Below are 12,754 nucleotides of genomic sequence, written 5' to 3' on the forward strand. Positions count from 1 at the left end.
ACACTAGAAACCAGCCATCTAAGATGCATCAATTGGTCTCAACCCACCTGGAGCAAAGATGAATGAAGAACACCAAAGACACAAGGTAATTATTAGCCCAAGAGACAGAAGGGGCCACATAAACCAGAGACTACATCATCCTGAGACCAGAAGAACTAGATGGTGCCCAGCTACACCCAATGACTGCCCTGAAAGGGAACACAACAGAGAACCCCTGAGGGAGCAGGAGGGCAGTGGGATGCAGACCCAACATTCTCATAAAATGACCAGACTTCCATGATCTGACTGAGACTAGAAGGACCCCAGACCTTCTGTTAGCTCAAGATAGGAACCATTCCCAAAGCCAACTCTTCAGACAGGAACTGGACTGGACTATGGCATAGAAAATGATACTGGTGAAGAGTGAGCTCCTCGGATTGAGTAGACACATGAGACTCTGTGGGCAGCTCCTGTCTGGAGAAGAGATGAGAGGGCAGAGAGGGGCAGAGGTTAGCCGAATGGACACGAAAATAGAGAGTAGAGGGGAAGGAGTATGCTGTCTCATTAGAGGGAGAGCAACTAGGAGTATATAGCAAGGTATATGTAAGTTTTTGTATGAGCGACTGACTTGGTTTATAAACTTTCACTTAAAGCACAATTAAAAAAAAAAGACAAAATTTTATCATGCTTTAAGTGAAAAGTTTACAAATCAAGTCAGTCTCTCATACAAAAATTTATATACACCACCTAATGAGACACCACACTCCTCCTCTCCACCCTCTATTTTCGCGTCCATTCAGCCAGCTTCTGACCTTATCTCCCCTCCAAACAGGAGCTGCCCACACAGTCTCATGTGCTTATTCGATCCAAGAAGCTCACTCTTCACCAGTATCATTTTCTATCCCATAGTCCAGTCCAACCCGTCTGAAGAGTTGGCTTTGGGAGTGGTTCCTGTCTTGGGCTAACAGAAGATCTGGGGACCATGACCTCCAGGATCCTTCTAGTCTCAGTCAGACCATTAAGTCTGGTCTTTTTACAAGAATTTGAGGTCTGCATCTCATTGCTCTCCTGCTCCCTCAGGGGTTCTGTGTTGTGTTCTCTGTCAGGGCAGTCATCAGTTGTAGCTGGGCACCATCTAGTTCTTCTGGTCTCAGGCTGATTTAGTCTCTCGTTTACGTGGCCCTTTCTGTCTCTTGGGCTCATAATTACCTTGTCTTTGGTGTTCTTCATTCTCCTTTGTTCCAGATGGGTTGAAACCAATTGATGCATCTTAAATGGCAGCTTGCTATTATTTAAGACCAGACACCACTCTCCAAAGTGGGATGCAGAATGTTTTCTTAATAGATTTTATCATGCCAATTGACCTAGATGTCCCCTGAATCCATGGTCCCCAAACCCCTGCCCCTGCTACACTGGCCTTTGAAGCGTTCAGTTTATTCAGGAAATTTCTTTGAAAACCAAAGATATTTTTATATCGAATTTATTCATTCTCTTTAAAATGAACAAAGACGAAGAACTGTATTGTTTAGAGACAAAAATCCATAAAACCCGATGTGCAAAGCACATCAGTTGTAAAAGGATGCCAACATATGCCACCGTCTTACTCATACGATTATCTCTTGGAATTTTCTACAAATATTTATGGTCAAAATATAAAACTGTAAATAATAAACAGGATTACCAAAACATGGGCCAAAGCATTTAGTTTTCAATTTCATAAGATGAAAAAATGTAGAGGTATTTTTGTTGCTGGTAAGAAAAAAAAAATCTAGGTCTTTACATTTTGAGGTCTATTCCACAACATTCTATGGAAAAAGCAATTTATAAACTTCTCTATGACACTAAGAGAGTAATGTAAGTAATGAATGTAATATAGTAACTGAACCCAAAAAGAGTAGAAATAAAAGTAGAGGAAAAATCAGCTGGAAAACTAGAAGTATCAATAATGCTGATAACACTTAAATTCTGTACTTCCATGGGTAGTCCCTTTGTCCTTAAAGCTTTACAAAAACAAATGAGGATCAGGTAAGTAGCTGAGACTACAAACAGACAGCATCTAAAACAGGGTTCCCTCCAAAGGGAAGTCATACCACAGAAGTCAATGTGGAGCGATGGCATTTTAGTTAAAACAAGAAAAAGGCCCAGCCAGTTGTCCTGCCTCTTTCCTTCAGCCTCCAATCTTCTCAGAGTTCACTTAAGTGACAGCCTGGAGGCTACCTTGTGACCTGGCACACCTCCAGGGGAGGAGCAGGGAGGGGAGGACAGCCCCCCCACTCTCCCTTCAGGCTGTAGCTGCTGACATTTAAACATTGGCCCTGCCATTACTGTTGTTCCTTTTTCCCTCTTTCTCCTATTTCAGTGGCAGTCCTGCTCTTCTCAGTTCTTCGACCACATCGAAATAACCTGAGTCTCCAAAAGAACAATTTTACTCAAAGTTCAGAAGATACAGACAAGACACAAAGTGAATAAAAGTTGCTCTTGTGTTTATTCTACCAATTAAAAGCTCTCTTTGCAACAGCAGGTATTCATAAATTAAGAACACAGAAAAGAACAACACTCCCCCACCCCTAAAAAACCCTAACCAGGGACTGTACCTTATACTTATTATTTTACAATCAAAAACAATTATAAAGTAGTATACCTTATCATTTTACCCTCCTTTTGGGGGGGTACAACTGATGTAAGGAGCCCTGGTGGCTCAGTGGTTAAAGCGCTCAGCTGTTAACCAAAAGCATAGCAGTTTGAACCCACCCACCACTCCGTGGGAGAAGGATGTGGCAGTCTGGTGCCATGAAGATTAAAGATTACAGCCTTGGAAACCCTACGGGGCAGCTCTGCTCTGTCCTACAGGGTCACTATGAGCTGGAAATGACTCAAAGGCAATGGGTTTTTGGTTTGTCAACTAATATAAGTAATCCAATTGCTTTAAAGGTACAATTAATCTAATTGGTACAACTCGTGAAATTTAAATATATCAGAAAATAGTATTAGATAGTAGTATTATATCAATATTAAATTTTCCTACATTTATCACTGCACTGTGCTTATGTAAGAGACCGCCCTTGTTTTTAGGAGCAAAGAGTCATGATACCTACAATTTACTTTCAAATGCTGCTTCCAAAAAAAAAAAAAACAAGAAAACAGACAGACAACTGAGCATATCAGGGAAATGGAGCCTGGGACCAAATGGCTAACAGAAGGTCCCATGCCGATCCTTACAGCAAATATTAGTAAATTCCTTTTCCTTTATTTTTTATATTAAAAAATTAAAAAAAGTTCTAATTTATTCCCATATGCGTAAGTTTGGAACACTTAACTCTCTGTCAGAATAAGTGAGTGTGACAATGCCTAAGTGCTTTGCCATGATATAGGCAGAAGATTTGTACGGCATAGAAGATTTTCACCATTATTCCCTATCTCATTACAAATAGTAATGCTGAGACTCCCCTACTGAGGTCAGTATAACCACAATCACTGTCACTGAGTTGATTTCAACTCACTGTAGCCCTATAGGACAGAGTAGAACTGCCCACAGGGTTTCCAAGGCTGTAAATCTTTACAGAAGCAGACGGTCACATCTTTCTGCCAAAGAGCAGTTGGTGGGTCAGAGCCTCCAACCTTTCAGTTAGTAGCCAAGCATCTTAAACACTGTGCGACCAGGGCTCCTTGAGGTCAGTATACCTACTAAAATACCTGACTGAGCCAGCACAGCTGACCTTGTCACCAACACCGAGTGCATGAAGGGGTGAGTGGGGGCCCCTCAGATAATCCTCCTCTGCTGGGCAAGACCCCCGTCCTGGTCTTCCCAGAGGACCTCGTCACTTCTGTAGGACCCAGGGCTGGATGGTGAATAGAGGACACCCGTTATCAGACCGAATATTAGAATTAGAAAACCAGAATTTCTTTCTGACTTTTTATATTAAAAGATAAATTCTCATTTTTTCCTGCACTTACTTTGGTGGCCATGGTTTAGGCTGAGATGATTACAGTGAGACCCAGAGGACTTGTTGTGGGAGACGGGAAACTGGAGCGGTATTCAGGTGGCAGAACTAACAGGACGTGTTGGTGTGTGGCAGGAGCAGAGGGAGGACTCAAGAGCCATGTCCAGACCTGGGTTTGGGCCCTGGGGGATGGTGGTGCTGTCTGCGGAGCTCGGGTGCAGTTCTGGGAGGGGTGGAGGGAAGGAGAAGACTGATGCGGATGTGGACATATTGAATTTGGGGTGCCGGCAAGACATCCAGGTGGGCCTGTCCAAAAGCTAAGGGTGAACCAGGTCTGAAGCTTGGACGTGGCCTGGCCAGAGCTATGGGTTTGCCATCCATTACCCATGCGTGCCCTAGTCCTCCCAGCCCCCATGGCAACTAATGTGCCCCTGACAAGTGCTTCATGTGACCCCTCAGAGGCCACTGGTGGCACTTTTCATTCATCTTCATGACTCTCTCACCTCGACACCACCCCCCCCCGGCCCTCCCTAAATGAAAGAGCCTGGTCAAGTCGGGGAACAGACCAAAGCGCGCACTGGGAAGTCTAGGTGTTTCCATTCCCTCACTCAGTACCCACATCTCAAAAGCAAGGACACGTCTGCCAGTGGTGCATCCCCGGAGCCCAGCGGCTCATCACTCAGAGGTGAAGGAGACTTTCTGGAAGTGGGTTCTAACAGTGGGAGGGGACAGAAAAAGGAGGAGAAGGCTAGAGGAAGAGCGAAGGAGGGAGACAGGTGAGGGCGGGGGATGATGGAACGTCTAAACAACAACAAACTAAAAGGTGTCACACCACACGGGTGATCTACACCTGCTTTCTGGCACTGTAAGAATAAAGGCAGGGAGTGATGCTGCTCTTAAGGAAATCTTGAGAGGCTCAACACCCGTGAATGCACAAAAATCCTTAAGTTCATTCTGAAATGAGGACTTTTGTCCTTAGGAATTCCAAGCCTGCAAAGAATGGCAATCCTTAGAGATGGAATCCTTTGAAGGACCTTCAACAAGGCCACCAAGTCAATTTGCTATACATTTCATCTGTGTGTTATTATTATGTAAGCTACTAAAAATATTTTTCTATTTAAATACTTTTTAGGTGTAGTGAAAACTGCACATAAGGGGAAAAACATTCATTTTGAGGTTCCCATTGTGGTTAAGCTTTAAGAACTCCAAAACAATTTAAGCATTTTTCCAGGAAAAGTACTTTTGGGGTCACTACTAGGGTCAAAATGAACGTTAAATATGCAAGAACCTAAAAGTAAAGGATGGACAGCAAGTATTACTCTGTGCGTGGTTCCACCCCTCAGATTTCTAACTGTACTCCTCGGTCTTCCCAGGCAGCTGCCTTCTCCGTTTCCAGGAGCTCTCTTCAGACTCCTCTCCTTCTACAGTGTGAGCTCCATACTGCGTCTGCCCCATGTGACACCTACTCATAGTGTCCTCATCTGAAAGCTCCCTAAGACTCTCACATTCGACTGAACTCCCATACCCAGCAGCTGCTACCTATGGAGATTATAGACTGCACCACTGCACAAGACCCAGCTCTTGAGAACTTTCCAGGCCACGGCAGAGACAGGCATGGCGCATGAGGCCCCACTCTTTCCTTTAGTTCTTCTCGATTCTCTTTCTTTTGCTCGTTTTATCCTTCTCAAGTAGTTTTAAACTAGGAACCAACTGTGTCCTATGTACTTTAAAGTTATAAGCTTAATAGCTTGAACACGAGAACGTATTTAAAAACTGCAAAGGCCTCGGAAACTAGAAAGCAAGAAGTTATGATTTTAATTCCATATTTATGGTTTTCAAATATAGACTCAAGTTGATATGGAAACAACACCATCTTCTTAGTGTAGCTCGGAAGAATGGCCTGGCAATTTACCTCTGAAAAATAATCCATTGAAAACGCTATAAATGGGAGCACAGTTCTACGCTGGCACACACGGGGTCGCCATGAGTTGGGGTGGACTGGATGGCAACTGGTTTCTTGCTTTTGTTTATTTCTTACTACAGTGGCAGAAACAAATCAAATAACAAAAACCAAAACATCAGAACCCATATCCAACAAATCTTGCAAGGGGCCCTAGCACAGGAAAAGAGTTAAAACCTGGAGCCAGCCATTTTGGAAAAAGTGGGCCCTACCCACTCATCGCTGTCCTTCCTGTATTACTTAGAGACCTTAAAACAAAACAAAATCCAAACCCACTGCCATCGAGTAGACTCCAACTTAAACAGCAATCCTGTACAACAGAGCAGAACTGCACCATAGGATTTCCAAGGCTGTAATCTTTGTGGAAGCAGGCTGCCACATCTTTCTACCATGGAGCAGCTGGTGGGTTCAAACTGCCGACCCTTTTGGTTATGAGCTAAGCGCTTTAACCACTGTGCCACCAGGACCCCTTAGAGGCCTCTTGAAAGAAGCCAAGTTTGAACAGCCCTGTTTTGAGGACTCCCTGAACATCACTGTCATTGTAAGCATCATCATCTCACCACCGCCATCACTACATGTCCTTTTAATCAGAACACAGAATGCTAGGATTTACTCCAAAAATGACAACGTAAAAGAGACTACTATTCTCGTTGTGTTTAAAGCACACCATTCGTCACAGAAGAATCTGATGACTTGTAAAACATTTGAGTAACATGTTTTTGAGAAACCAAAGTCTCTTGCCTGTGTTGCCAATTCATAGATCTTAAGTAGTCTACAAGGTTGAATTATACCCACCCATAAAAAAAAAAAAAAAAAAGTTTTTTTATACCAAGCGCACAAAAAAAAAATTTGCAATGTGACTGATTTTGAGGAGCAGCAGTTCTGAAACGAATGAAAGGTCTGAACCAGCACAACTGTGTCCTTACATAGGGACTGTAGGCTGTCCATCCATCACAGGGGCTTTCAAAGGCTAAAACCCACATAGCTGACAAGCAGTGAGTCTAAGCGTTTGTAACATGAGTCATTATGGCCATAAGACATATTTGACAGCACTCTGAAGCTCAAAGTATATCCACACACATTAGCTTAACTGAACCTTACAAATTATGCCCATTTTACAGATAAGGAAACAGAGGCCCTAAGAAGTGAAGTGATTTGGCCAAGGTGTCATGATGAACAGGAAGACTGAACTGAAATCTACATTTCCAAAATAAAATTCCAGTGCTCCATCCACTGTATCATTCTATTTTCAAAATAATTTCTCCTAAAAAAGTCTTCAAAAGAAAAAAGAATGAAGTCCGTGTACAATGTTAAATTCTCTTTTCTTCTGCTGTTTAAAGGGCATATGCATTCCGTAAAGAAGGGTCCGTATAAAAATTCAAGCAATCTAACTGTCTTAAGTGGTGAAATCAAAAAGGATTACATAATAGTACGGTTTAAAGAGGAAAGCTTTTTTTTTTTAAATTCCAAAATGTTACCGTATAAAGATACATTTTTGCAGGAAAAGTATTTAACAAAGAGTTTCTAAAAGCTACCGTAAGCAAAATTTTAATTAGGTATCAGATTAATCAGATAGAGAAGCGTGGACCAGATCTACCCAGAGGAAGCATGCTGAATGCTTAATTGGCACTAATGCTGACCGAGAGAACATACACCCACTGTTCTGTACCGCAGGCCTTTCAGGTGAAGTTGCAAAACGATACATTACATGTTATAAAAACTAATTCCAAACGCTTTACACAGCTGGAAATACCTGTTTACTAGTTCTTACTAATGACACAGCTGACTGGCCACTTCGTCTTCAGTGGTAGGAGAAAGCTGTGACTGTTCCCTGCCTTTGAGAACCAAAAATACCCCCCCCCCGGCTGCGCATACTGTGGGCGAAAGCCTTGTGCGCAAAGTACTGCAAATTCAAAATTCCATCGCTGGGCAGACTCTAAACATTTCATCTGTCAACTACCACACATGTGAGGAATGTCTGCTGGAAGCAATAATCCAAGTGTCCACAGAACAAGCTTATTGCCCTGCACTGTTCTTTAAAACGGCAGTAACATGAGATTGTTTCCTCAAGGCTAACAGCTGATAAAAACAATAAAACCGGGGCAAGATCAGCTTGCTGCCTAATTGGGGAGGGTCCACACACGCTCACGGAGCAGAGCAATTAACAGTGGACAGTCCTGGTCCATGTTTCCACTGGAAGCAGCCTATCTCTAGCAAGCAGCTCTTTTTGAAGACGCCATTTTGTCAAATCTGAATTACAGCCAAGAGCTGAGGACGCGGACCTACTGGCGGACTCTGGAATGTTCTGTCCTAGGTTGGTTTAGCAGAAGTGGACACTATTTGCTCCTGGCTTTTTAGCTTTTTGCTCTGTCTCTCCTGCTCTACAAGGGGCTGCCGGGAAGTGAAATACCTGCAGAGAGGGCTGCCCAGCCATCCTGGGAGCTGCTACTTGGTGTGCAGCGCTGCCTCCCCGCCTGCACCCAGGCTCGCCTGGGGCTCAGCTCCAACATGTCGCCTGTGTACATCGGGTGGCCGGGCCTGCAGTGCTGCCAAGACACTGTCCAGGGGCAAGCCTGTGCCCGAACAACCTGCGGCCGGCAGGCCCAGGAGCTGGCAGGACCTGGCAGTGCCCCGTGCTGGTGAGGAGGCATTAGAGTCATCCTCTTCCAGGCGGGGTGCTGGCAGCCACAGCCGGGATTGTAAAAAGCTTTGATTATCTAATTGCAGCTGACACTAAACCGATCTTCCTTCCTCTTTAAATTCTCCCAACTGTCACAAACATGTTCACTTCAGGACCCAGTTGCAATTAGCACCATGGCGACTTATCTTCCATTTTTTGAAAGTCAGCCAGAAGAATCCGGCAGATTGCCTAGTGGCTGCACACAAATAAACTGCTGCTCTTTCATACTGCCTTTGTTTTACGTTCCTTCTTTCTTTCTTTTTTCCTCAACAACCCCTAAACATTTGGCATACCAACACTAGCTATAATATCCCAAATGAGCCCCATACGTAAATTGGCAAGTTTCCAGCTTCTTAATTACTTCCCTGCCTCTATCTAAAAAAGATCTCAGTAGCAAACACTACCACACACTAATCAAAGCCTCTGTTGTTTATAAATATATAAGGCAGCCACCCAAAACATGGTTCTGGGCCTCTGCCTTTAGTGTAATGAAAACGAGTTCTTTCTTTTTTTATTACTAAAAATAAATGCTCTCAAGTGTTTCAAACTAGAGTTATCCTTTAGACTTGCAGAAACAGTCTGGATTGAAAACAACATGATAAAATGATATTTTCTGGAACCTTAGAAGCATGCATTATTACATGCATATACTGTCTTACCAGTTAAAAAGCTTCTGCTAATTGCCTAAATGAGCTCTCCTCTGAGTCAACGCATGAATTTAAAAATCCACTTCCCCTTGTATTATTATTTCATTCGAAGATCAATGTTTTACTTGCCAAAAATAATCCTTTTCAGGACACACTGTCATTATTTAAAGAGAGAACCTGGGCCGAGGGCGGAGGAGGCCCGGCCTACCTGGCAGAAGCCCTTCCACCACTGGCGACACGTGACTGTGTCTCTTTGGATATGGCCTGTGATGGGGAAAGAATAAAAAGCTCTCCCACAGGCTGAAGTCTGCCTTCTGCCCAGCACCTTCACCCCACTAGTGTGGTGTGTGTGTATTAAAAATTTTAAGCCACCTTTAACACTTACTAAGCACCAAATACTCAGGCAGACTCTAAGCGAAGGTACATTCAAACGCATGCTCTCATTTAAGCCTTATAGCCACCTTCAGATGCAGCCATTATTATCTCCATTCTACAGATGAGAAAACTCAAGGTCAGGAGAGTTAAAGGATTTCCCAGCTCATAAATGGAGGAAGCAGAGTTCAACTCCCCACTAATCATCAGCAGAGCTAGGCCTCCAGGGTGCTGGCAAGTCGACAGGCTGGTAGGAACAGGAGACACGGTAGGAAGAAAGGGCCCACAGTCAAAATAAGGTTTACAGCCACTATTGCCAAGCGTCTGGCTCACCAGGTACAAATGCTTAGTGAGTGGCTACGCCTTTCTACCTTTCAAATGCCTTCTTTTTCTTTTTTCTCCTCCAAGTGTTTTTCTGCTTCTGTTACCCTGATCACTACTTTTGGTCTGGTGACAATTATTGACCTAGATCCTTTGAACTAGGTGTTGAGCAGATGAGTCAAGAATATCTGAAGAGACATGGCAAAATCTACAAATATTAGTTCTAATATACCACAAAGTCACAGTTATGAAAAACACTGCTATAAACACTTTTAGATCGTGTTAGAATTACTCCCCGTATTAATAGGTGGCATAGGAAAGTACCAAATATTAATACAACTTGTGACATGTTTCTTTTAAATTCCAATTGAATATTAAGAAGTCTTCTTGCTTCTTTAATTACAGGCCTGAATTTCACTGCCATCAGCAAACCGACTTCTATTCTAGAACGAGGGTCAATTGTTAAATTACCTGAAACATAAAAAATGAAGAAAGTACCAGTGAAACATGGCAGCTGAAAACAAGTCCTTTGCTTTCTCTCTCCCACAAATTCCTGTAAAATTACAGTAGAGATTTTTTTGAAAAGTATAAACCCATAATGTTAGGAGACCAGACAAGGAGATGACAGGGATAAGAGACGTCAACATTCTGGAAGCTGGAGAGAAGATAAACAAACAGCAATTTTTCGTAGGAGCCAAAAGAAAAACAACATCTAATTGCAGCCAAAGAAGCCAACAAGAAACAAGATTAGAGCCTGGGACACCACAGGGGCTCAGGACTAGGAGACGGTTTGGGATCAGAGTGTTTACAAAACCAACAGTGGGAAACACTCGCCTGCCCCTTCTCACCCCATGACTGTTATTGCCTCCCTGCAAAGAATGTGTGTACACATTTATAAGGTAGCCTAGCCAATTCAAAGAAAAGGGTTTTATTAACAAGTTTTCGCTGCAGGGGTTCTAAAGCATCTGCCCTCACAGGTTTGCATGTGCTGATGTACAGATCCTCAGTGTCTGCTGAGAAACATACTCAGCTGACGCAGCATCGGAACCTAATGCCATCTGAAAATACAGGAGAAATAATACAAATAAATAGGGGGAACGAAAATTTAAAACTCAACTGAGATGAAACTTTCAGAAATACCTATCTACCCATCCATCCATGCACATATCTGTCTGTCCATTTTTATTACTCAGCAGCAAAGCTGAAAAAGAGCACACCAGTTCTCCGAAAAGAAGCCTGTCTGGTCCTGTGCTGTGCGGTTTTTACCTGGCTGGAGCTTGCTGGGATGATGCTGCACACCGGCCCCAGAGAGAGGAGGAGGGCTGACTCCTGCTGGCCCAGCGCCCTGGGCTGGGCTCACACTGGTCAGAGTCCCTGTCGGCAATGGCTGGCCTCTCTTCAATAGCTGCTTCTGTTCTTGCTGGCGGAAGCGTGGAGGCACCTCGCGAGGCAGGTAACGGGACGCAGCTGGCTGCTGGCCACTGGCAGATGCACGTTTGCCATTGCTGCTGCTGGAGACAGTGCTGGTAGAAGTACCGGTACTGGTACCGGCAGGTTGGGGCTGGCTTGGACAGGTCTTAGTAGGTTCTGGCACTGTAAGGAACAAAATGAAAAAGGAAGCCCAAAACTTTAGTAACACCCCCTTACAGCTCACCCCAAACTGGGGCAAAAAAAAAAAACAAAAAACTGAGAAGAAAATGACAATATTGAATCTTAGAACTGGAGTAAAGTCTAGAGTCCCAGGTTTGAAAGCCACTTATAAACTTCCCTCCCTTGGGCCTTAGTTTCTTCATCTGTAAAATGAGAGTGACTGAGTCAGATTAGAGTACCAGTTCTCATACTTCAGCTTGATCAGAATCTCCTAAACCCCAAAAAAACCCCACTGCCATCAAGTGGATCCCAACTCACGGCAACCCCTGCGGGACAGAGCAGGACTGTGCCATAGCGCCGCCAAGGCTGTAACTCTTGGCAGAAGCAGACTGCCACGTTCTTCTCTGGAGACGCTGATGCTGCTGGTCCCAGGGCCGCACTCTGAGGACCACTGCTTCTCATTCAGTGTTTTTCAAAATTCAAGGGATCTTTAGATGTCCCCGAATTCTCTGAGGATCTCTTTTTGTTTTAATTATGAATATAATATGTATTGGTGCACTCTGGACTATGTAAATAATTAAAGCTGAGCACCATCTAGACGTAGCATCGGCATTTGTGACGCTGTACCTGGTGGCACTACTACACTGTCAGAGATTGACCAGGAGAGTGTTTACTGCTGGCAGTTGCCGCTAAATCAGCTGCGGCTCATGGCGACTAAAACAAAACATTACCTGGTCCTGCGCCATCCTCACGATTGGTGCAGCTATTTGGGAGAACGCAATGGGCCTAACTTGCAAATCATAAATTTGGACACAGTGAAGATCAAAAATGACCAATGAATATTGGGGAAACAGAAATGAAATACATTAAAAGGCACTTCACCTATTTCTTATTACTTTTAAATGTTGCTCTCAGAATATTTAAAAGTCACATGTGGCTCACATTTGTGGCTTGTACTATATTTCAATTGCATAGCGTTAGTGTAGAAACATCAATGTCTTCTTGAAAGAGATAACATTTTAGTTCTTCAGAAAGAAGTAAAAGCTAGATAATTAAGAGGGCATCTGTTTTCATAAAAGCCGGAATGAAATCAGGGGTGAGGTGCCAGCAGCTGGGGCAGATTACAAGCTTCTTGGGTTAAAGGTTTCCCCTTTCAGCTCTGTACTCTACCCTGAAGTACCAGCACCATATCTCACATACAGAAAAGAGTCACAAAGTATTGGTTAAATTAACAAGGAAGACCAAGGGCACCTGGAGTATAAAG

At 43.6% G+C, this 12,754-nt stretch overlaps 1 protein-coding gene across 9 annotated transcripts in view; it reads right to left on the reverse strand.

Moving 5' to 3' along the window:
* The window catches only part of TNRC6C (trinucleotide repeat containing adaptor 6C), a 124,069-nt gene that overhangs the window by 59,752 nt on the left and 51,563 nt on the right, over nucleotides 1-12,754 (reverse strand). For 8 of the 9 annotated variants that reach the window (XM_064270653.1, XM_064270650.1, XM_064270651.1 and 5 more), the window contains one exon: nucleotides 11,167-11,493. The exons of the other annotated variant lie outside the window; for it this stretch is intronic. Coding sequence is in view for 7 of the 8 variants with exons in the window: in XM_064270650.1 (XP_064126720.1) it covers nucleotides 11,167-11,493 (327 nt within the window). In the remaining variant the exon portion in view is untranslated. The remainder of the gene's footprint in view (nucleotides 1-11,166; nucleotides 11,494-12,754) is intronic. 9 annotated transcript variants of the gene reach the window in all.

This window comes from Loxodonta africana, chromosome 18 (genome assembly GCF_030014295.1).
Source record: "Loxodonta africana isolate mLoxAfr1 chromosome 18, mLoxAfr1.hap2, whole genome shotgun sequence".
Lineage (NCBI taxonomy): Eukaryota > Metazoa > Chordata > Mammalia > Proboscidea > Elephantidae > Loxodonta > Loxodonta africana.